Raw genomic sequence first — 23,071 nt, forward strand, 5'->3', positions numbered from 1 at the left:
ATACACACACTGAACTAGACATCAACTTCTTAGTTAATCCAAGTTTTGACCGGGCGATCACTGCAGCTGTGTTTTAATCACCGTAACGGCACAGTTTCCTGCACTTGCAGAAACACTGCTCACAAAGTAATATTGCTTCATCACAATGCAATTTAGAGAAACGATGTCACGTTTGTATGTTGGCTGACTGTCAGGTGCAGTAATGTTTGTGTTAATATTTGCAAAAGAGCATTCTCAAAAAGGACGTGACACAAATGTTATACAAAGAAGTGCAGCCATGTTGGTCTCCAGAAGGTCAAAAGTTCAAACTGTTTACAACACAGTCAATGTAGCCTGTATTGGATTTGACATGTTCAAAGTTTATGACGCTTATTCTGATATGAATGACAGGTAACTATTTGGGGCTGTGCTCTTGGATTTTACAACCGTTTGAGTGTATTTATCCTTATTATTTATATTGTCCAGCTCAAATTTTACGGTGAGCGCTTGTTGGTGAACAGGGGTCGGAATGAAGAACACAAAATAAAGGTAGCCTTTGGCAGTTAGTGCGTTAAAAAGGCTTGTTAGCTTTATTAATGACTTATTATCGGCAGAAATCCCAGTGGACTAAAGAGCGCTAGCTTTCATTTCTAATTGTTTTTCCTTGTTTACATTTGGTTGACTGAGAGACAGCAACCTTAATGGCTAATCACATGATTCGATATCCCACTCAAGTTACTGGCTACTTGAGCAACATATTGAGTGGCACAAAGCCTAACCTAACCCTAACTCCATCCCTAAGTATCAAAAGAAAAGTAAAGCATGGCATACTGTACCTCCCTTTTATTAACATCTAGTAGCACAACATAACAAATCACAAACGTATTAGTCAGTTTCATATACATCCCAGAAGGAATAAGGAAAAATAAACAAAAATAGTCTTTTGATATGTTGATAACTTGCATACAAATCCCTCCTAAAACGCGACTTCATTTAGGTAGATGCAAAGTCAAAGCAGATCTGATTACAGACCATTAAATCCCAAGAATCCCTCCTGCCATCAGTTATATAAGTGAGAAGGACGCAGGGCAAGTACATCAGTCATGATGCTCTACGGGAAGAGGAATAGATTTCTTTCTTTTCAGAAAGTCTTTTGATTTCAAAAGGCTTATCTCACTGGAAATAGGATCATTCAACATGTCCACGTGGATCAAAACCTCATCTGTATTTTGTTTTGAGTTCTTTTTCTCTTTATGAAACCCTGACCATGGACATTAAAACTTTACAACTCACCAATGTGTCTCCAGACAAAACCTCCAGCAGTGAGATCAGGTTATGTCCATCTCGTAGGTCTTCATACAGGTCATTTATATGCTTTCGTACCTAAGGACAGGAGGAAGAAAAGAAATGGTGAGCAAGTATTGTAAAAAAAAAAAAAAAAATGCAAGTTAAAACCCAAGTTTAGAAAATCATACACAATTTACAACAAACTTCCTCACTGTTCCCCCAAGACTGAAATGAATTTAGCATAAAACTCACAGGATGTCATTGCGACACCTTATCTTAGCACTTAAGCGAGCCACTTAGCAACTCCGGTCCGGGGCTTTCTCTTTCCAGCGGGCCCATCTCTCCTTCCTGTCCTAAATACCGCGCCTCTAAAATCACCCTGCTGCCCGCTGACCTGCTTTCACACAGGGCTTTCAGCACTGTAATCCCAGATAGCCGCCACAGCTGTGGAGCCAAAATAGACTTGCACCCTTATGTTATTGGGTCAACAGCGCAGATCCCCCAACTATTACTCAGCACCTCGGATGTATCATGGAGAAAACAGACTTTACGAAAAGAAGTCTGAAATCTGTCTGTCGCACATAAGATAAAATGCAAATATTTTAATTAAACCACAAACTCAAGATCAACAGGTACAACTACAATACAGAGCTTAGTGTTTTTATACACTTGTTTCTGTTCCTCTGCACCGCCACTGCATGAGTTATATTTCACTGCTGCACTGAATTTTCTTCAGGCAGCACTGGAGCTAGCAGCTTCTTTGGGCCTCATGCAGCTGTCTAATGATTTTTCATTTTGGAAATAATAAAATCATTCCTGTTTGAAAACATCACACACCATGATAGATCCTGTCAGCAGCACTGATCTTCAGGAAGTCCCATCCTCATTAAGTAATTACTGACCTTTAGCGTGACCTCTCGGGACAGATTTATAGCCCCACATCACACTTTGCAGATAATGGTCAATGAACACAAAAATCCCCTCAGGAGCAAAACAATGACTACAACTTGGGTTGGGGGCAACAAGTGGCCCACCATGTCATGTAGCATGCTAACGCACTCTGACGCTTTGTTTTCATTCCTGATGAAAAAAAGTATGCGTTGGGCAGCCGTACAGTCTTACCAGTAATGTTACCAGTTAATAGTCTTGTTTAAATCGGCTAATGCTGATGTTTAGCAGGTCTAATGTTCACCATCTTAGTTTATTGAGTTTTCATGCTAACATTTACACAAAACACAAAGTACAGCTATTGCTAATAGAAAGTTAATCTACCAAAATAACAGAGAAATTGAAACGTTGACGTGATGAAGAAAAAAATCAGGGATTCACCAAACTTAATACAACTTATCCTGAAAAGAATTGTCACTAAAAACCTCAACTGCTAACCGAATAATGACAATCAAGGAAAAGTGAGGAGGTCATCCAAGTCTGTAGGATTCAGTATCTGGGAACCATAAATGTCTACTGGATAAGTGAACTCTGACCTGCTGTGAGGTAGCACCAGAGTCAGCAGCTTAGTGACCACGACCATCCCAAGACACACACGGCGAGCGTGGAAAATCAATTTGCATTGACGTATAGATACAAGTCATGCTGTTCTGCATTTGCAAGAAGGGGCTTTCTCAAACTCTCCTTGCTCTCCTAGTTTTTTGGCAAATGGTACTTCTGGCATTGCATTTGTTGAACATTTGGTCGCTGATTTCTTTTATTTTTTACTTTAAATGTTTCTGTTAGTTTGGCAATATTTTTCCATCCTTATTTTATTTAGTAAAGACACTCGCTGCCTAAATTATATCCAATAAACAGGACTCATGGCATCAACCAATGCTTAATATCGGTACCAAATTTCAAATTCATTAATTAATTTTCCTTAATTTATATATTTCACTACTCAATGTTTATGTCTAACATAAAATAAATGAGTGAGATTTTTAATGCACCACCAATATATGAATCCTATAAAGTAAAACATCACACATGACTGTCGGAGTGATTCATTTTTACAAAGGCAGATTAGATGAGATTTGCCGGTGCTTGTCTGTCTGCTAAAGTGTGTCATTAATTTCCACAAACACATGAAACACCACAGTAAGAAATTCAGATTCCCGCCAACAAATGCAACCTGTTGCTGCAGCAGAGCAACAGCACGTGTCATGCTAAGTGACTTTCAGCCGGCTTTAATAATATCTAGGGAGGAATGTCAGCATGTTGGGACCTAACATGACGAGTGCTAATTGTTATCACTGCCAATCTTTCTCTCATGGATTGTTTATCCAAGAGGAAAATGGTTTGCTGATTCTTGGCATTTTTATTATTATTTAGGTTTCACCTCTGTATTATATAGTTTCCATGGGACACAGATGAATGAGATCAGTTTTTACACACATAAACTCTCATTTTGGCATGGTAATAGACATTAGTTCTTACCTTCAGCAGATGCTGGTTTATCCATTTTGTAAATGTCTTCTTCTGCACTCTGTCTCTTTCATCTGAGGGAGAGAGAAGAAGAAACAAAAAAAATTACTTTCCACATTTAAGTTTTAAAGCATTGCTCAGATCATTTTGTGAGCTTTACATATACTTTGCTTGCTTTGTGTAATGTTTTTTTAGATTTATAGTTTAAATGAAAGTGATGTAGACAAGAGAGGATATATGAAGACCACAAGACACAGTTGCTAAAACGAAGGATGTCATTTTGAAATTACATCACTCTCTCCCGCACGCTCTTGACCATGTTATTTGTTTTTTCTTTCCTAAGACCATAGCAACTAGACTTCCTGCAGCCACATGGCATATGTGAAACTAAATGAATGCATTTCAAGGGGAACATTTTATTTGTATTCATTTTTCTCAAAATCAATACTTTTTTAGTAGCAATATTACAGTAGAGAAAAACTAAACTTGCATTTGTGTCTTACATTATGAACAACTTGTTTGTTTGGTTGCTGCAGTCTTTCTTAAGCTTAGCTTCTATCCAGTGTCAGAGCAGAGCAGGAGGCAGTTCCAGTCTGCATCCTGACACAACTCCTCTAAATCGTCCTCGGTGAACACCAAAATACTCACATGTACAATCAATAACATTACCAACGATTTGCTGGCTAGGTCACATCTACTCCACTAATGACAACAACACTGTGGAGGGTCAGTATGTCTCTGAACATCGACCACATGACTAAAAACCCAGATAACCGCTGCTCTTTAATAATCCGCAGGGACAGAAGAAGCTGCCCGAGGATATCTTACCCACTATTGAAATGAGCACGCTTAGACATGACAAACATTTCAAGGAAATGACAAGAAGATACATATGATAAATACTGACCCATGCAGCACATTAGAGTTACCAGGTGAGCTCTGTGCTCCCTCTCAGCCTTAAGCAGGTACTTCATCTTCTGCACTAGTTCCTGAGGACCGTCCAGAGGATCGCGGTTCAGGTAGACGGAAGCCATTAAGACGAGCGAGTGAGGAAGCAGAAACAGTCTCCTGCTTCTCTCCTGCCTGCCTACCAGCCTCTAGGGCAGCAGAGCTCCCGTTCTCATCGAGCATCCAGAACGAGTCCCGTCAGGTTTTCCATGGCTACTCACTATTTAGAGTTTCTACGCAGTTTAGTGTTTGTCTAGCAGCGGCACTCAACCACAGGGGAAAAAAAAAATCTGTGCTTCTTAGAAAAAAAGAAGAAAAGTTCCTTGCGGATGGTTTCATAAGCAAGTTTATTCAAGCTGCAATTTAAAAGCAATGTACCATCATTTATACTTCAGCAGAAACAACTGAGAACACATCCATGCCAATAACAATCACCACCCGCCATAATGCAACACACACAATATTATATTTTATCATTAATCTAACCTTTTTTTAGTTTTATGATTTTAGTATAATTTTGTATTTGTTTTCTTATTATACTGATCATATCAGTTATGATCTAAGACAGTTATAGAAAATGTAAGTTTTCCTGTCTTAAGATGTGAAATTTGAGTGAAGCAGAAATGCATTTAAAGTTTACAGGTAATAGTGAAATATTAAAAGATACAACAAATATAATGTTGGCTTTTGTATCACCCTGCATTCCCGCGTACCTGACGAGCCCCTGAGTGCACTCTCTGCAGAATCCTACATTTAGTCCATCTAAAAATAGTGCATGTGTAAAAGCTGCAGAGAATTAGAAAGTGGGTTGATATGACAATGATTTTGTATGATCGTCTACGAATATAGATCAAGGCCTGACATGAAGCCAAACATCAGAAAAGGGCAGCAACACATCACATCACATTCTGACAAAAACACCACTTATATTAAAAAGACAAATCCAAAGAATTAAGGAAAGTAGCCTGACAGTGCTGCCGTGTTACTGCTGATGTGTCGCTGTACAGCTGAATCACAGAAGGGTTGAAGCAGTGCTGCCTGCGGTGGGAGACTAATTTGGTTTGTAACGCACCTATCTTATCCCTCCCTGCATAATATATAAACCTCTCCTTAGAAGCACATCAATATATATTGGTTGAGCATTCCAGGAAACTCTCCAGCTCAAAGCAGCAGACGGGAGCTGAAAGAGTGCCTCGTCCACCAGCTACCAAGCCCGGTCAACAAGAAGCACCTGCACTCCACACACTGCACATATTACAGAAAACAGTCAATAGACTCAGAACTAGGGAGCAGGTTTAAATATACAATGAGATACATTATTTCTGTGGCTGTGCTATCCAAAAAGTGAGGGTGTGTTTAATAGTTTGGTGCCCTCTTGAGGTTCTTATGAGAATAAAAAGTGAGTGTGAAGTTGTATTAGTCCTAAACATATTGGACTTTAAAACAGTAGTCATAAATTATTTGACAACACACCAGCTTTGTGTCAAACATTCATTCTCGTGATCTTTATCAGCTAATAAATTATGTGATTACAATACCTTTAACTATTTCATACATTTGATATATTTGATTTTCTTGGCCAGCGAGTTAAACAGCTATAGTTTAACACTACGGCTAATCGTCCCCAAAAAGCTCATGTATATGTCTCCTGTCTCACTAATAACTTATGTATCAAATGCCCAATAGAATGCATTTTTCACGCAGCCATACCAAATGGATCCATTTTTACCAGCGAGCCAAAACAACATTCCTGGGAAAGTTATTCTGGCAGTTAACTGCAAGTTTAACAAAACACACATACCTGTTATATTAAATCAAATATTTCCTAATAAAAATCAAATTGACCGTTAACATTTATTAAGCAAGAGTGGAATTTGAGCTATAGTTTCAATTGTTTTATATTTAAGGGGATAAGTTATTTATACAGTAGTAAAGCTACATCCTATCGCTTTAAGTATTTAAAGGAATAGTGCAAAAATTGTCTCATGGTATTTTCATATTTTTGTTTTTAATTCAGATTAATGTCCATCAGAGGTTTAAGAACAGTTTAGATATGTTTTAACCAACCGCTTGTGATCTGTGACTTTAATGGGTTGATGTTTGAAGGATCACGAGAGCCTGACTAACCGCTTCTCTAACTGCTTCATATTACATCTGAACTTGTTGACATTTAAAAACCTGGGGCTAGTCGTCAAACCCTAAGACATGCAAATGTGCACCATGAGAGAAAGTTAAACCAGTATTAATAAAGTAGCAATTAACATTTACGATACAGTCTTCTGTAATTATTTGCAGCTTGTACGAGCACACTCAAAGAACAATAACAGCAAACGCCCCTGAAACCGGAACACACAGTGGCCGGTTTTATATCAAATCAAACGTTTTGTGTAAACCCTGTGTACAGTCTGAGCTCAGCGCGAGCTTAGAGTCCACCACAGCATTAAAAGAGAGAGCATGGAACTACTGAGACACCTATTTGTAGACCTAAGCAAAGCACATGTGCATGTCTATAAATAGCTACAACCCTAAACCATGCTGCCCCTGCAACCGCAGGCTACATACTGTATTCTGTGCCACTTAGATGACTTTCTTCAGTTCTCTATAGATAACAAATACATGACCGATGAAGTGGTGAAATTGCCTTTTGTGGTGTAGGGTATACGTATGTCTGTATCATCATCTTTTTTGGTTAGGGAATGTCATTTTTCCACCCCAAAAGGAATGGTTATCTGATGTTAATATAAGTTTGGCCAGTATTGACTGTATATACTTAAAAACTAGAGTTTTCAGACATGATACTGGTTGAGCGTTTGCATGAATGGTTAGTTAGCAAACTACTTGCAACAACACACAACCAGATTTTTGGAAATGCAACGAGCAGCAGAACAGTCTACACACCACTTCACGCGTTCATGACTACATTTTCTCAAGCTTCTTTGAACAAGAGAACAAATAAATTATTGTTTTCCTGAGAATGCCTGGCGCACGGGGCCGGTAACGCTGTTTGGCATCTTGTTACGTCAGAATGCCTAAAATATCCTCACATTCTGAGCAGAGCAAAGTCAAAAAGTCCGAGCAATCAAAATCCAGCCAGTGTAATCCTCTTGACCTCGTATGGGAGAGAAATCAAAACAGACATAAAGACTAAACCTTCCAGCCTGTGACAAGGACTCGCTAAACATTCTTGGGTAACAGCTTTCATTTCACATCTCTTGTGTCACAACCACCTCAGACAGCAAAGGCATGTGTACCTTCGCTTTGTTTTGAGTACAAGGCCGTCCGTTGCATAGCAGTGGAGGAGATATTGAACTAAAGGTGTGCATCACTGTGTACTTGAGCCAAGTCAACACATTATCACTTTGATAAAAAATTGCACACAATGACACAAAATGAATAACTGAAACCAAACGAGTATCCCGCACAGCAGTGTAATGTCTGATCCTGCCTTATAAAAAGCCAAAATTAAAATGTTTGCAGCACTCCGAAAAGGTACTAAAGGGCTTTCTCAAGATGATCCACATACAAAACACATTGTTCACTGTTCCAGTACCGAAGAAAATGCTCAGTCTAAAACGACGTCGTGATTTGTCTCAATCCCTTTTCAATGGGAACATAAATTATGTTTTTGTAAAATGAGCAAACTCTGCAACCATGCTAGCATCTCTGTGAGATTTGATGCTAACATCATGCTAACAGTGACAATACTAAGATGTTCAGCAGATGTAAAAATGCCATCAGCAGCAACCTAAACTGTTCATCCTTATGACACATTAGGGATTTGTAATGCACAGAGGCCCACTGAAACCATGACTCAGCTCGATATGGCTACCTCCTCCTTCTATTGCTTTTTAATAGGCATGTTGTGAACTTGGCACCCGGATAGGTGGTAAACAAAAAAACAAGTGTAACTGAAACGTAAAGGGGGAGATACTTGCAGGTGCATTTTTGTCATTCTTTGTAAGTGAGAATACTGCAGTCAGTCTTCTCAGAAGGGCAGGGCAGCATACGAAATATGTTACTGCACAGCTCAGTAACTACTGGTTGCCAAGCCTTCAAATCAGCCTTTGTCTTAAGTTTACCAAGATAAAATCAACAATATCTGTGCATCTGTGCAAAGTGTTTAATATCATCCATTTGAATCTAACTGTATCTCCACTTTACCCTTCTACACTGTTTATTTATCTGGATCAGTTGATAGAAACAGAATGAGAGGAGACATTTGCTTATAAATCACTGTGGCATGATGGTCAGGGTGGTGGCCATTTCTATGTGTTTCATTACCATTGCAAAGAACTGTGACTTGTTTAGTGGGGTGACCAAGAAACTAACTTGCGACAAGTGGCGGACTCGACGAGGTGAGGTTTTGCAGTAACGACCAAACAAGCAGCATGGAGATATGTCTTCGGTTGCCTTGCTGCTCGAGCGTAATTAAGGATTGCTGGATTTCTGGAGTTTGGAAGCGTTTACGTGTCTTAAAAAAAGGTGGTTGCTAACAACTGGCTAAATTAGATTACAGAGGTTGTCCGGGACATTAAATGTCATCACGGCAAACATGCTGAGTGGTGGTGACGTTTAAGTCATGGGACTGTGATGTAGTTTGTTCAAAACAGGAGCTTTTTACTGCCAAACGTATTTACGCCTTAAGAATGTAAACAGTGGTGTTCATTTGAGAAGCGCTTATTGCTGAATAAAACATGCAAGTACAAACTATTTAGCCCCAGAGTTTATTTTCTACAATCATCCAAAATCCAATGGAACCAGTGCGACGCCGACTTCTGGGTTGGCCTCCAAAAATGCAGAGTGGTTTGAGCCAAGCCTAAATTGTAGGGTTTCAATTATGTGCCATCTGGCAGAACCGATTCAATGATCCTTGAAAATAGATTCTACAGATCCCTGAAACTTTGCTGATGTGTTCAACACAGTCTGTCTGAAAGATATTCGATCAGTTGGCGTCCAGCACGTCTTTATGGAAACGTTTACAATCGTAATGTTCCTCATCTATTTTATCTTATTGTGTGGTCACACTACACGCTCTCTGATCACACTTATAACAAGTCATGGCTGATACCAGACAAGTCACGAGTACAGCAATGGTTCTAAAGCTTTCGCGTCAACACAAAAGGCAAATGGAGCTACTCGTTTCCTGGCCCCCTATGAAACAGATGAATCAGTTTCCTCTGCTAGTATGGGATTGCTTCCCAGCATCTGCAGCATTTTGGAGAGAAGGGTGGTGCTGCTGGAGGAAGGGAGAAGGGAGGAGGCTCAGGAGCATGAGTCACGGGTGGGACAAGATGAGCTCATGCAATAGGAGCTAAACCAAGCTGTGGAATGAGGTTCAGCTCATGCGAGTCTTCCCATCACCATGACAGCACGTAAATACAACATTTAGAAATACAGCAGTGACACACACTCAGACACTCGGACACATATATAATGAAACTGCAACGGACTGCATTCCAGTTATATTTTATAAAACACATGAGCAATATTAATCAAATGTATTCCAGCGAGACAATACATGTATATTTCTAAATGATACAAGTAAGACTAAAATATGATTCAAGAATAAATTAAAACACAGACAAAAGACTGGAGCAGCAAAAAGCTTTTTGAGAGCTCTGCCGGTTTGGATTACACTGTCCATTTGAGATGAAGCTTATTGATTAGATTAATGAAGGGCTTGGCCACGAGAGCAATGTTGTGTTTTTAGCAAAAGTACATGCAGGATATTAAACTGTGTTTTTGGAGAAGGCTTTATTTTTTTTAACATTTAGTTTACCACATAAAACCTTTTCAAACTGCTGGACCATAACAGAAAAACAACCAGAAACGCCACGTCCGATATGAACTGACATACTCATCTATCTTAGAAAAACATCCACTCTGAAAGAAACCTGTAAAATTAAACCACTGCTGGACACTGTCTCAAAAATGTAATGCATTAATTAGTCATTAGCACTTAGCACATGCACTAGCTGTAAAATGACCCTTGATGATTAGATAACCTAGTGATTATACAATCTAAATCACATCTGTTCACAAGTTAGTTTCAATTGTCCAACTATTAAATGCACAATATGCCAATCCAAATCTTTTTTTTTCTCATAATCTCCTCATGGAAATAAACTGCCACTCTAAATAATAAATAGTTTAATAACAGTGGAGGATATTTGGTCGGCAGCAGTAGACCAACTGCATGCACAATATTCAGTACAAAATGCTAACTGTGGGCTGAGTTTAGTGGGTAGAGACCCCTCCTAAGTCTCCTTGACGTTCAATGAAAAGCCAAAAAGAGTGTCACTACCATCAACTTGACACATGAACAAGTCTCTGGAACTTGGATGCTGCTCCCCTAAAAACAAAGTGTCTTTTGTATCAGAGCAGACAGTCTCCATAGAGGAAGCATGCTGTGTGTGGGGGCTACGAGGCCATTTGAATGTGATGAGTGGGCTGTCGACATACAGCCGAGGGGTTGGGCTGGGCACGGCCCAGGAGGATGGACAAAGGCAGTGACTGTGCAAAAAACACAATGCTCTCTCACTTGTCGCTGGGTTTAATAAAGCAAGATAATACATGTGTAAACCGCTGGACCTTAATAATAGTATGTTTCCTTAATGTATTTTCAGAAATCCTTCTTGTTATGAGAGATTAAGTCATAATGTTAGCCGCAATGATTCACAGCCGGACCACACCCTTATGTACAACACACAGCTTACAGAGCCGGCATCCTAAAGACTGGCTATGCCTGTCATGTGAGACGTCTTCTCCTTTAAGACAGTGAATCGGTCAATTAGTTGTATATGTCTGAGTCAGTTGTCAGTTCACATTCACAGACAGATTCAACGTCTCCTTTAACATAATACACTTTATGTATGTTTTAATGTCACTATTACTGAGCAGATACAGATATTGGGTGACGAGTGGTTAGTACTCCATGGCTAAAGTGTATTTTTATTGATGTAACATGAGCTATTACACTATTTAATACATTTTGTTGAAATTTTCTTCTTGTAATAGTCTTTTTCAAGACCACTTGACCAAAATGTATTTGACAATAATTGAGTATATTAAAAAGCTGTGCGATAGCATAGAAAAGCAGGTCAAAAATCCTGAAAATAAATGTTTGTGAACTTCAAAAAAATGTATTTGCTTATTATCTGCATGTCTGTCAATACCCCAAACAGGTTTAGTTGGTTTCAAGTAAACTGATGAAATAATTTGTGCCATTTGGCAACCTTAAAAACTAAATCAACTGCAAAAAGAGCTGTCTGAACCACCAAATGTCTAATCCATTAAATCTTTCCTGATGTCAGAGAACTAACAACTGTGTGGAAACTCTGCAGCCTCTTCCTGCTGACGGCCTGCCGAGCAGGCTCTGCAGGAACAGTGTGATCCCAACAGCCACTGCCCAGTGAACTCTTGTATGTCTCAGAAACCCTGTCTTTAACTCATTCCTCAAGTTTACAGTCTTTTGTAAAGCCTGCATTGAATTTCAGCCTGACCCGCAGCAAATCCTCTGTTTAGTGTACTATTAACGCTAATGCCTAATTAGTGTGGCATTCTTTCTTACAGCCACAGCAATAAGAACGACATGCATGATCCAGTCAGCGGAGATTGTTATGCTGATGGCTAATCTCGCCTTTCTTTCAAACACAATTCAGAACTTCACACAGCATTTCTCTGATCTGATATTAAAGGTCATGTAAGGCATCACATGGTGGTGAATGAGTGCACACTGTAACACACTACATGACTCTCACTGATTACCACTAATGCATAATTTTCCTACAGTTATTATCTCTTCTCTGAAACTGACAGCTGACAGTCACCCTGGAATTATAGCAGACAACCAGTGACAAGCTCCCACATAAAGACCAACTCAACAGCACAGATAATAAATAACAAGTAGTTAAAATGCATCGTCATCTTGATTTGGTGAGACAAAGACCATTCTGTGTCTTACTTAATGACTTCACAGCCTCTGGCTATTTACTGGTTTGTTTGGTTATGTTTGTTGGTTACTCTTTATAAAATTGTTATGAAAATATCTCCCTGTTATTCTCTATGCATCACATGGACAGAGGCACAGGGCACAGGGTATTCCCGTCATCTGAAAATAAGAGTAGCCACAATGAAAACAGTGATTTTTTCCAGCATTTAGACAGCGCCCTATGCCAAAATAACTGAATAAATACAGTTATAAACCATTTCCATTACTGGGAAGACAAGTGTACATTGAGAACTAATTTGTTTCGTTGTATCAGATTTATTTATAAGTCTTATCCTCCAGTTATAAGCTCACATACACTTCTTACAATGGTATTATTTGCAATAACTTCTACAACCTAAGATGTAACTTACTTTCCCCTCATGTACATTTGACATTTTTTTTGTCAATCTTATCATGAAAACGATCATTTTACTCATCTCTCCACCATCCTTTGTCTTAAACTGACCTTTAGTAAATGAATGTTGATAGCTTTTTTCTGCTTCAACAGTCAGCGCTTGTTTTTTATTCTGATGTAAACAAAGCTGATGGAAACAGAGTTGTAGATGAGTTGAGGGGTAATGATTAGCCCACTAGCTGATCTCAAGTTTCTACCAGCGTTGCCTAAAAGTCCCGGGTTAATGTGCAGAATAATATTCATAAGAAAAGCAAGTTAACACCTAGTTAGGTCAAATTATTCAAATAAGACTACAAACTAAAATCATAGTATTTCTGTGTCAAATTTTGGTCAAATTATGAAACAAAAATGCCTTACCATTCTTTGCAAAGTTCATTGTTCACTAGCGAACAATAATCAAATATTGCTCCAAAATCAACATGTAGCATGTAAAAACTAATCGCAGATAATTAGTGATAGAAGCTCGCTGAGTCTCATCGCTCCTCTGCCTGAAGACAGCAGCTACAGATTTCCAATGATGCTACATCATATGATCCCTTCAGAGTCCAGTCAGGGAGTTTAAGCCGTACACCACAGCTGACTGGCCCTGCTGGCTACGATACCCAACAGCTGAGAGAAGAACACGCTCGTGGCAAGCATTCAGTGCAACAGTGCACACAGTGTATGCCATTTGTTTGCTTTACTTGGGTTTTTTTTGTCGAGAGGAAACACAAAAGTTAAAACTGCTGCTGTCAGTTTGAATTGGGCTCCACCAGATCTCCTCCGGCCTGGCCTCAGAGCGCATGTCCGATTCTGTCAGCGAGCTCTGGCTGTCAAAGAGACACTAAATGTTGTAGACCTCTTCTGTGTGATAGATTTGGTCTAATTAATAAGCTGCATAGACCCAAAAGGAGCAGCTATACATGAAGTGACATGAGCTACTTCTGTGAGCTAACGCTTCACACTGCTATGTCATTGTCCTGTCTGCCTTGAGACACCATATAGGTCAGCTGAGCACAATTTTGCCAATAATAATCACACTAGAAATACACAGATATTTTGTTTACGTTGTGAATATACGATTTACTCAAACAACTGTCTGTTTCGACCTTGCCATTAGACAATAAAAGATGCAGACACTGCAATCATCTAGCTTGTCAGACATGTTTCAAGTTCTAAACAAGAAAAAATAATCATCTGATCTATTATTCAAATGATATCATAAAAAAAAACTTCATGATGAAGCCTAGGTCTCCGCTACTGAAATGCAGTCTAATTGTGATGTCATGCAGGAAATATTCCCACTTTTCCAGTGGAGGGATAAAGAACAGTAAGATCAGCCAGTCAGCAGAGAGCGAGGGGGCAGGCTGACATTTATTGAACTGTCAAGCAGCAAACAGGCAATATACTCAAGGTCCCAAATGCTAAACGACATCCAATCATCATTGATCCTACCTTTGTATTTTTCCAAGACATCCTCATACGCTTGGAGGTATTCCTGTTCGTCCGAGAGACCATAACCCTGCGGTGCGTACTGAGCCATAACCCGGGCACACACTGGACATTCACCAGTGGCGGACAGGGGCACAGCGTAAGTGTGCGCGTGTGTGTTTGTGTGTGTTTGTCTGGACGCGTGATTGTGTGTGTGAGTGTGTGTGAGTGTGTGTGTGTGTGCGCGTGTGTTTGTGCGCGTGTGTGTGTATGCATGTGTATGTGCTGAGGACTCAAGAGTGATCGGCGCTGTTGTTGCACCGAAGGAAACGCCCTACATCCCTCCCTTGTCTGCGCTCCGTCCAATAGGCGACACTTCCTCTCTGGAGTTCACGAGATTGATAGGAAAGGACTGCCGGACGTGCTGCGCTGTAAAAGGTGTCTGTCTTAAACAAATTCTACTGAGCCCGAGCTTAAGTCTTGAATGAAATTAGAATGAACACATTGAATGCATCGTATTTTCTAAACACAAGAGTCTACATATCCCCCAGTCTAGTCCAATAGGCAGGAATTCGCATCAGTGGGCTAAATAAAATCTCAAAACCAAACTGAATTATTTTTTTTCATTTCTTACAGTGTAAACGCTTTTCCTTTTCAGGCGTCTCTGTACCGGTTCGTGACATGGACCACGATCTTTTTCATTGTTGTGCTCCTGTCAAAGTCTTCAGACACTGAAACTTTGGCGGATTTACAAGACTACTTGAATTTGAACTTTGCTGACAATAGCCCATCAGCTGTCATGTCACTCACAGATTCCCCTAAGGTGCCAAACTTCCCCAACAAAAGTCCATATCAAGCTCTGAGACTATATGACAGAAATTTTACTACATCAAATAGAGTCAAAGTATCATTATAAAATAATTAAGGGCTATGAATAGTCAACTTCAAGTATCTTATCGAATGTGAAACAAACAAGAGCATAGCTTGATTCATTATATTCACCAACCTGACATTTTTTACAGCTATGAAATGACCCAAAATAGATCTTCAAGCAGCTAGTCCGATGAAAATTAAAGACAAAATAATAGCTGTTCTTTAAACATTTTCCATTGCATATCCAAAACCCTTACGATTAGCCTAATTGTGAAGCCGCATGTCCAGAATAACAGCAGACCAAAATACCGCCATGTGGGCTTCCACATATCCAGACAAAATTAATGACCATAAATAAAACTGGGGATACGCTACACAGAGAGCCAGCTCATGCAGCCCCCATATGACACGGATATTGCAGCATATTCGCTCGTTGTTTTTCTCGTTACGGTATTTGCATCCGATCACAACAAGGAGGCGGCCGCTCACCTGCTATCCGGAGCACGGCTCTCTCCGCCGGGTCCAGGACGGATCCTCCCTGAAACGTCCTCTTGGACCGCTCATGCCTGGGCAGGTTCCAGGGTAAAGTGTCCCCGGGTGCAGGTGATGCCGACCCAGATTTCCCACTGTAGTCATCCTCGTCTGAGAAATCCGCCGAGGAAGACATGGAGCAGTGCAGGGAAGGGTTTCCCGAACTGGAGCTCTGTGAGACAAAAGAAGACGTGAGGATAAGGAGAAAGAACAATGCTTGACTTGATTTCGCACACACGCTCAGCCCAAAATGAACGAGGGCACACAGCGGAGGAATGAAACGCCACAAATCACATCTCGTTCTCACCATCGCGGGTCAAAGTGCGTAATGTGAGCGTGGGGTGTGAGGACACCACCAGCTCGCAATGACCCATAAAGGATTGAGCCAACAAAAAAAAAGGCAATGTGAAATCAATAGTATCTGGCTCCCCCGCCAGGTCAACAATAAGACTTACCACTGTATACATGGAGAGCTGTCAGCTGGGTGAGAGACACAAAAATAACAATCCTGTTTGCGCGTTATTAGCTTCCTTTCACCTTTTAGTCACGGATTGCGTGCGTCAATTACTAAAGGGGTGTGCCACGCCCTTTAAGGGATGCTCCGGCCACGAGATCGTCCCTTATCTACGCATTAAGGATGCGAGGTGATGTCAGATCTCCAGAGGGCTGAGCGGATGGTGCGCTGTGTGCTGTCGAGGCAGAGCTGGACCGTGATGGGAGAGCAGACTGCATGTGTCTGCGCGTCATACCCGGTAGCCAACAGCAGTATAGCTCGGTGCTGCTAGTGCGCCAACCCTGCACTAAGGTCCTGGGTGGCTCCAAATACAGAAAAAGCATGGGGGTAATTAGGGGACAAGGGCCACCACGGTTTCTCATGGCAACAGCTGCACGTGAGATCCACAGAGAGGAGACCGCTGAGAGGACACAATTGCCTACATTGTAGGTGGGTTGTTTACCTTTTGAGAGGTAAAAGCCTTCACATATGTTGAGCTAATTATCTAAATGGACGGAGCGGACCATGGGAGCACCAAAAAAAAAAAGGATTGCACTTAACTGGATTTAAATTTAAACCCATTCAACCATATCTAATTAGAAAGAACGTTATACTGCTAAATGTATCTTGTAGGGATTTTCTATGGTCTCTACTTTTAATCGGTGCAGACTTTCAATTCTAACTAGAGCTCAACACACTTTTCATATAGAACATTATGAAGGAATGACTTCCTGTTGCCATGTCCTGCTGCACCCAGACACACCTGAGATTGAGCAACAGAACAAATGCAAGTAAACACAACCTAAAGGTGAAAGAGAGGGGTGGGGCGCAGAATACATGCTCCATGACACTTCATTTCCTTTATAATAACACAGTGTCAAGAAAGGCAAAGTAGTTATATTTATATATTATTTTAACTTTAATTTTATATTTACTGTATTATACAGTAAATTTAGATTTTTAGATTTAATTGTAAATATTATTGCACTCTGTTTACTGGTAAATGTTATTGTCTAAATGTTAAATGTATGCACCTCCCAGTACAAAGTCATGGCAATATGGTTCTGACTCTGTAACGCAGACTCTCATGATCCTGAAGAGTTCAGTACTAATTTGCCTACATTAAGGACTGCGTCTGCAGCAAGGAGTGTCTTCTTAATGTTATTAAAAGCTAGCAAGCACTTGAAATGTAAATGTGGAGGATAAACTCAAAAGCTTCAGCCAGTGTTTCAACAGGGGTACAGACAACCATTTCTATTTTTAAACCGCAGGAGTAGTGAGAATCTGTTCTCAGTGTTGGAACAGACCGGATAAAAGCAACACACTGTTAATGCTAGCAGCCTTTTCATCGTCATGTCAAGAAAGTGCTGAAAAGGCAACTTTTCGTTGCAAATTATTTTTACTAAAAGGGGGGAAGAAATTACATGTTTCGAAGAAAATTTATGCTGGCCATCATAAAATCATTATTACTTGGGCTGCTACACGAATAAGTAATTCTCCTGAGTCAGTTTTTCCATTTCTTTCATACGAAACAGGGATCAGAAAAGTTAAAACAGAGGCCCTTCCCCATGCATACAAGGCTATCATTTCAATGATTCTTTGTTAACACCTGATTTGTTTATGCACAGGCCGTTACTGTTAAAAAATGAAATGTGTCAAAACAAGTGCTACAGAGTAGCCATCAGTGAAAAAGTGTCTGGGGAAAAAAAACACACATAATGATTTAAATGTGCTAAATAAGCAGTCCTTGTATAATACATCTCACAATAAAAGTAAGAGATGCATTCACAAGATGTTCCATTATGACCAGATTCATTGGTGCACACCCTGTTTTAGTAGTGTCCATGAAATAAAAACAGGACTGCAGCTGATTGACTTGCTGTGAATACAAGATGTGAAGAAGTTAGTACAGTACTTTTCGTGGTCGTAATGATTATAAGTTCAAAAACCCAAATATGATTTCAATCATTCTGGATTATTCATGTAGCACAGTTTAGTGTCGTCTCCACATGCTAATATATCATGAATGATTCAGCGTGGTTTTGATCTAGGCCTGCACTGGTTCATGAAGGACTATTACAGATTAATGTCAGCTTACTTACAGAACACTTTTTTAGCTCTTGGGATTCCATAAGTCTTAAAATCGGGACTCTTTGTGTGTTAACAGTGTCACATGAATCTGCTCTGCATTTTGTATTATTGGAAGAACAATATTAGCCCAAAACAGGATTGTTTATCTTTTGCTCACGGCCAATACATATTTCACCTGAATAACAAATGTGTCAATACAATTCTAAATGTTATATGTATTTTGTTGACCCATGGCAACAAACTACTTGGTGTTGGGGCATCAGAAGTGAATATAACATGTTGACATAACTCTGATCAAGTTGACATGTACTGTATGTTTTTGAACCTGTTATCTACAGAATTATATACACAACTAATGACAGCAGGGAGTAGCAACAGCCTCACACAGATCAATAACTTCCTCTGAATGCAATCTGTTCCAACGTCATCATGTCAAGGTGTACTAAATGTAATACAGCAGTAACAGCTCTTTGCAGTATGGGGATACAGATTGAATATCTAATATTCTGGTCATAAAGAATGACATCCAAAAACACCCACAAACATGGCGATGTTGTAAATGTGGGATCAGGATTCTCTACCCTGGAAGAAGAAAAGGATATTGTCAGAATAGAGCAGCAAGGCAAAAACAAAGCTTACAAATGTAACTCTGCTTATGTTTCCATGTGGAACCGTTTGCATCGGAGGCCTTGTGTTTCAGCTCTTCCTGTAGTTGTACATTCACTTCCAGGAAGATATGGATCAATATGTGGGTCAGAAGTTATATCATCTCACTCTTCACCTTGCATTTTACTGCACTATCTAAAACTGGTAGAAATAAGTACAGAAGGAGGATGAGCACATTTTGTTTGGAAGCAGTGCTGTTAGTTCACATGGGAACACAAATACACAAACATTGTGTTCCCATACCAACATCAATAGTTAACATATACCTGAATGGGTTAGGAAGAACATGAAACCAGACTGCCATCTAACAGGACTATGAACTAGGGCAAGATTAAGCATTTAGTTGTATCATTTAAAATTTTAAATATATTTGATGTATTTGTGTACTATTATTAAATTAGTTAAATGTGATGTATGTAATATTTCGTTAACAAAAGCTTGTATTTGGCTTCTTATATATATATATATATATATATATATATATATATATATATATATATATATATATATATATATAGCAATATTGGATTACCTTTTGGAGAAATGTTAAATTGTTCACAAATTACGGAAGAATCTGCCTTTAAAGGTCTCTTGAAATTACTTTGAAATCCAGATTTACCTTTTAGTTAAACGTGTGGATGTCATATATTGTAAGAGCTTGACTAAAACAAAACAAAAATCTCAATCCTTATTTTTCATCGTATGATCAATAGTTTTACAGTACACACATACAAAGTAACAACTCAATGACAAATAAATAATAGTGTCATTGGACCTATAAATGAGCATCCTTCAAGGCAGGGTTTACTCCCTGCAGACAAACACTTGCCCTGTGTCCTTGAGCAAGCTGCTGAATCATTAACAGGTTCAAAGGCACACTGATGTTCCTGTGGAGTGGAGCAAGCACAACAAAATATCAGTATTAATCATACGCTTAAGGGAGGTACCTACAGGTTTGCGTGTGGGGGTGACTTGTACCGACTGGTAAAATTCTGGTAGGACTCTCTTTTTCACTTTGCGTTTTCTTAGAGTGGACGATGAATCGGGTTCACTTTCAGGAATCTCGACCAGATTGGGCTTCTCTTCTGTCACTCGAGCATGTATGCTCCTTCTTGCATGACGTGGACTGTGCCTGAAGCCCTGGGAAACACGAGCAAAAGTCAAGCTGGCAACAGATTATATTTTCAGCAGACATAGCAAGACAAATTAAAAGCTCTCATCATAATAATAATTGTGATTCCATTAAGGTTTTTTAAAACAATATAGGCACTGTTATGGTATATCACCTAGACTTCTGAGCCAGGCGTGTTTAAGAAAGATTAGGCATCTCCTATCACCGCAGGAGAAGGAAAAACAAACTATTCAAGATAACAGTTTGAGGTTTTTATCAGTGGTTTTCTTCGCATGAACCTTTATTTTTTCTTTCAGAATTGTGTATTGTTTGATTTTATATTTTTGATTGTAACAATCAGGGAGATTGTTCTTCAACATTGAGGGTCAGCAACTGCCATACTATGCCCTTGAACATGATACTGAATCCCTACCAGCCACAGTACTGAGCCAGCGGGGATTCAGTGTCCTGTGGTTCAATAACATAACCTGCAAGGGAAGGAAAGTGTTTGAAGCTTTAGCTTTTGGAACTTCAAAACCTCAGAGAATCACAAAAGGTTTTGTTTTTAGGCATCAAATGTAATCTACAGCAAAAACATATAGGCCTATATGGCACTTAATACATACAGGGTTTTGCCTGTGTGGCCCCGTCCCTGTCCATGCTCCTTTCTTGTTTTTGTTGGAATTAAATTTTTCTTTGAACTGTTTTCCAGTGTTTGGGTCCTACTTCCTCCATCTCCTGACACCTTTACTCTTTTTCACCAGTCTCTTTTGTATTGCAGTTTGAACATTATTCCCGTGAACCATGTCAGGAAGATCAATTAGTGAACCACAGGAAGTATGTCTACTATTGTCATAATATATAACATTTTTAATTCGAAGATGGCAATTTGGCAGTGTATAAACTGTCTAATGCATTTTCATAAGACGTGAATTTTTGTGGTTTTATTTTGAAAGCAAAATGTGTAAAACGGAAGCGATTGAAGCTTTAATGACGTATTTGGGCATACAACTGATATGTATTACAAAGTGGTTTTCTCTCGGCTCACTTACGCCTCAGTTTTATCATACTCGGTTTCTAGAATTACACTGTACGTAGTCTCAACCCTCCTGAAAGAATGAAACAGCAAAATCCCCAACATTATTTATTAATAACACATGCGCATTGCGCACATCATGGTTCTTAAAATAGTCATGCAGTTCTGTAAAAAGTCCAAAGAAACGGGCTTTTGGGTGAATCATTTCCCATGTTATTCCTGAAGAGCTCATGCAGCACATAGGCTATAAGGCTTCCACACATTTAACTCCTTAAGTATTCTTGCTGTTGACTATACAGAAGACTCAAACACATAATTTAAAAAGTTCATCCTACCTCTGATCGAAAATGATGTGATCGGAGGCCCACTACAAAAGAGATAACACATGTTAGAATTATATATTAAGCTAACATTTACCATGAAGTATCGCCTATGACCTGACGCCAGGTATGAAATACACACATTTATTTAATTACCAATAATTCCAGACATTTTAGGCTAGGCTACAAACTAATTTACAACACCCTAAACACCCTATAAGATGAGTGTGTGTTTGAGTACTGCTACAGCTATACCAGTAACATGCTAAAGGTATACTTTGCTGCTTGCTAGACTGGATAAAACAGACCACTAGTCCCACTAGAACACGCAAAAGATGAGTTATCAGGATGAGGATGCGGCTGGCCTGCGCTATACTCACCGCGGCTCCTCGTGCGCCCGGAGAGCACGGATTTTATTGGATGTTTCCCATTACGAAGCCTGCGATGCCAGCAGCAGAAAAATAAAATTGTCGCTATAGTCCCGAGCAACAGCAGCAGTAACAGCAGCACACATTGAATGCTGTACGGCCTCAACAGCACCAAAAACGCCGCAGCAATCATCGTAAGGCGAGATGTAGGACAGATCCCGCAGCCTCAGACAGCTGACTCCTCTCCTGCCGATGTGTCGCTGGAAGCTGAAGATGAGAATAAAGACCCTGACTGACACACGAGAAGCATCGCACAGCAAATCGCGTAAAGCGTGCAGCTTCAAAGTGGCCAGCCGAGACTATTGGTATCATTATTATGAGGTACAGTGAATGACTCAGCAGACACGCAAGTTTTATTTATTTATTTATTTCCTAACAGGCAGGGAGAGTCAGCAGATTCAGCTGAGCATCGCAGTAATCTACTGCAGAGTCCGCTGCCCAGAAGGATACTGCTATTATATTAGTATTGGGTCTAATAAACACTATTGTGTTTGTCAAGCTCAATAGGCCAGTGAGAAATAAGTAACATATATATATATATTATTGTTTAACCGTACCTGCAATGTCACTTTATTATTTGTAACACAACATCGTCTGTCTGATAGTTGTTGTTTTAAAAAATATATATTTTGCCGGAAAGACTTAGTGAAATGTTCCCTGTTGTACCGACAGGCACTGAAACGAGGCAGAAACACTTTCAGGATTAGTGAGACAAATAGGGACCAACTCTAATCATAATCCAACATTGGTTATGTAATTTTTTGATGGACTGATATAATTTAGAGCATATTTTCTTTAGTCAGATAAAACTACTATTTCAAACAAAGTGAACGGGGAGAAAAGTATTTTTAATAGCAATTTTAAAAGAGCAATTCTCCACCCAAACAAAAAAAAATCCTGAAGGATTCTGTATGTCAACATGTGTACTTAATGGATATGTGGTATCTATTATTCATATATGACAGCAAGAGTATATATATATATATATATATATATATATATATATATATATATATATATATATATATATATATATATATATATATATATATATATATATTCCCCATATTCATATACA

General features: G+C 39.4%; 1 protein-coding gene across 14 annotated transcripts in view; it reads right to left on the reverse strand.

The window, feature by feature from the left end:
- Positions 1–22,281, reverse strand: part of dst (dystonin) — a 95,277-nt gene extending 72,996 nt beyond the window's left edge. For 5 of the 14 annotated variants that reach the window (XM_068567221.1, XM_068567218.1, XM_068567216.1 and 2 more), the window contains exons 1-6: positions 21,946–22,281; positions 21,581–21,612; positions 20,050–20,238; positions 15,807–16,020; positions 3,694–3,755; positions 1,273–1,362 (exon numbers count right to left, since the gene is read on the reverse strand). In XM_068567221.1, coding sequence (XP_068423322.1) covers positions 1,273–1,362; positions 3,694–3,755; positions 15,807–16,020; positions 20,050–20,238; positions 21,581–21,612; positions 21,946–22,126 — 768 coding nt within the window. In that variant the 5' untranslated portion in view covers positions 22,127–22,281. Of the gene's footprint in view, positions 1–1,272; positions 1,363–3,693; positions 3,756–14,468; positions 14,558–15,806; positions 16,021–16,303; positions 16,639–20,049; positions 20,239–21,580; positions 21,613–21,945 lie in introns of those variants that run through there. The other 9 variants (XM_068567227.1, XM_068567224.1, XM_068567222.1 and 6 more) reach the window with 4 other exon arrangements.
- Positions 22,282–23,071: the final 790 nt, after the last annotated feature.

The sequence above is a fragment of the Clinocottus analis genome, unplaced genomic scaffold (assembly GCF_023055335.1).
Source record: "Clinocottus analis isolate CAN_PGR_092001 unplaced genomic scaffold, fCliAna1.0.p SCAF_8, whole genome shotgun sequence".
Classification (NCBI taxonomy): Eukaryota; Metazoa; Chordata; class Actinopteri; order Perciformes; family Cottidae; genus Clinocottus; species Clinocottus analis.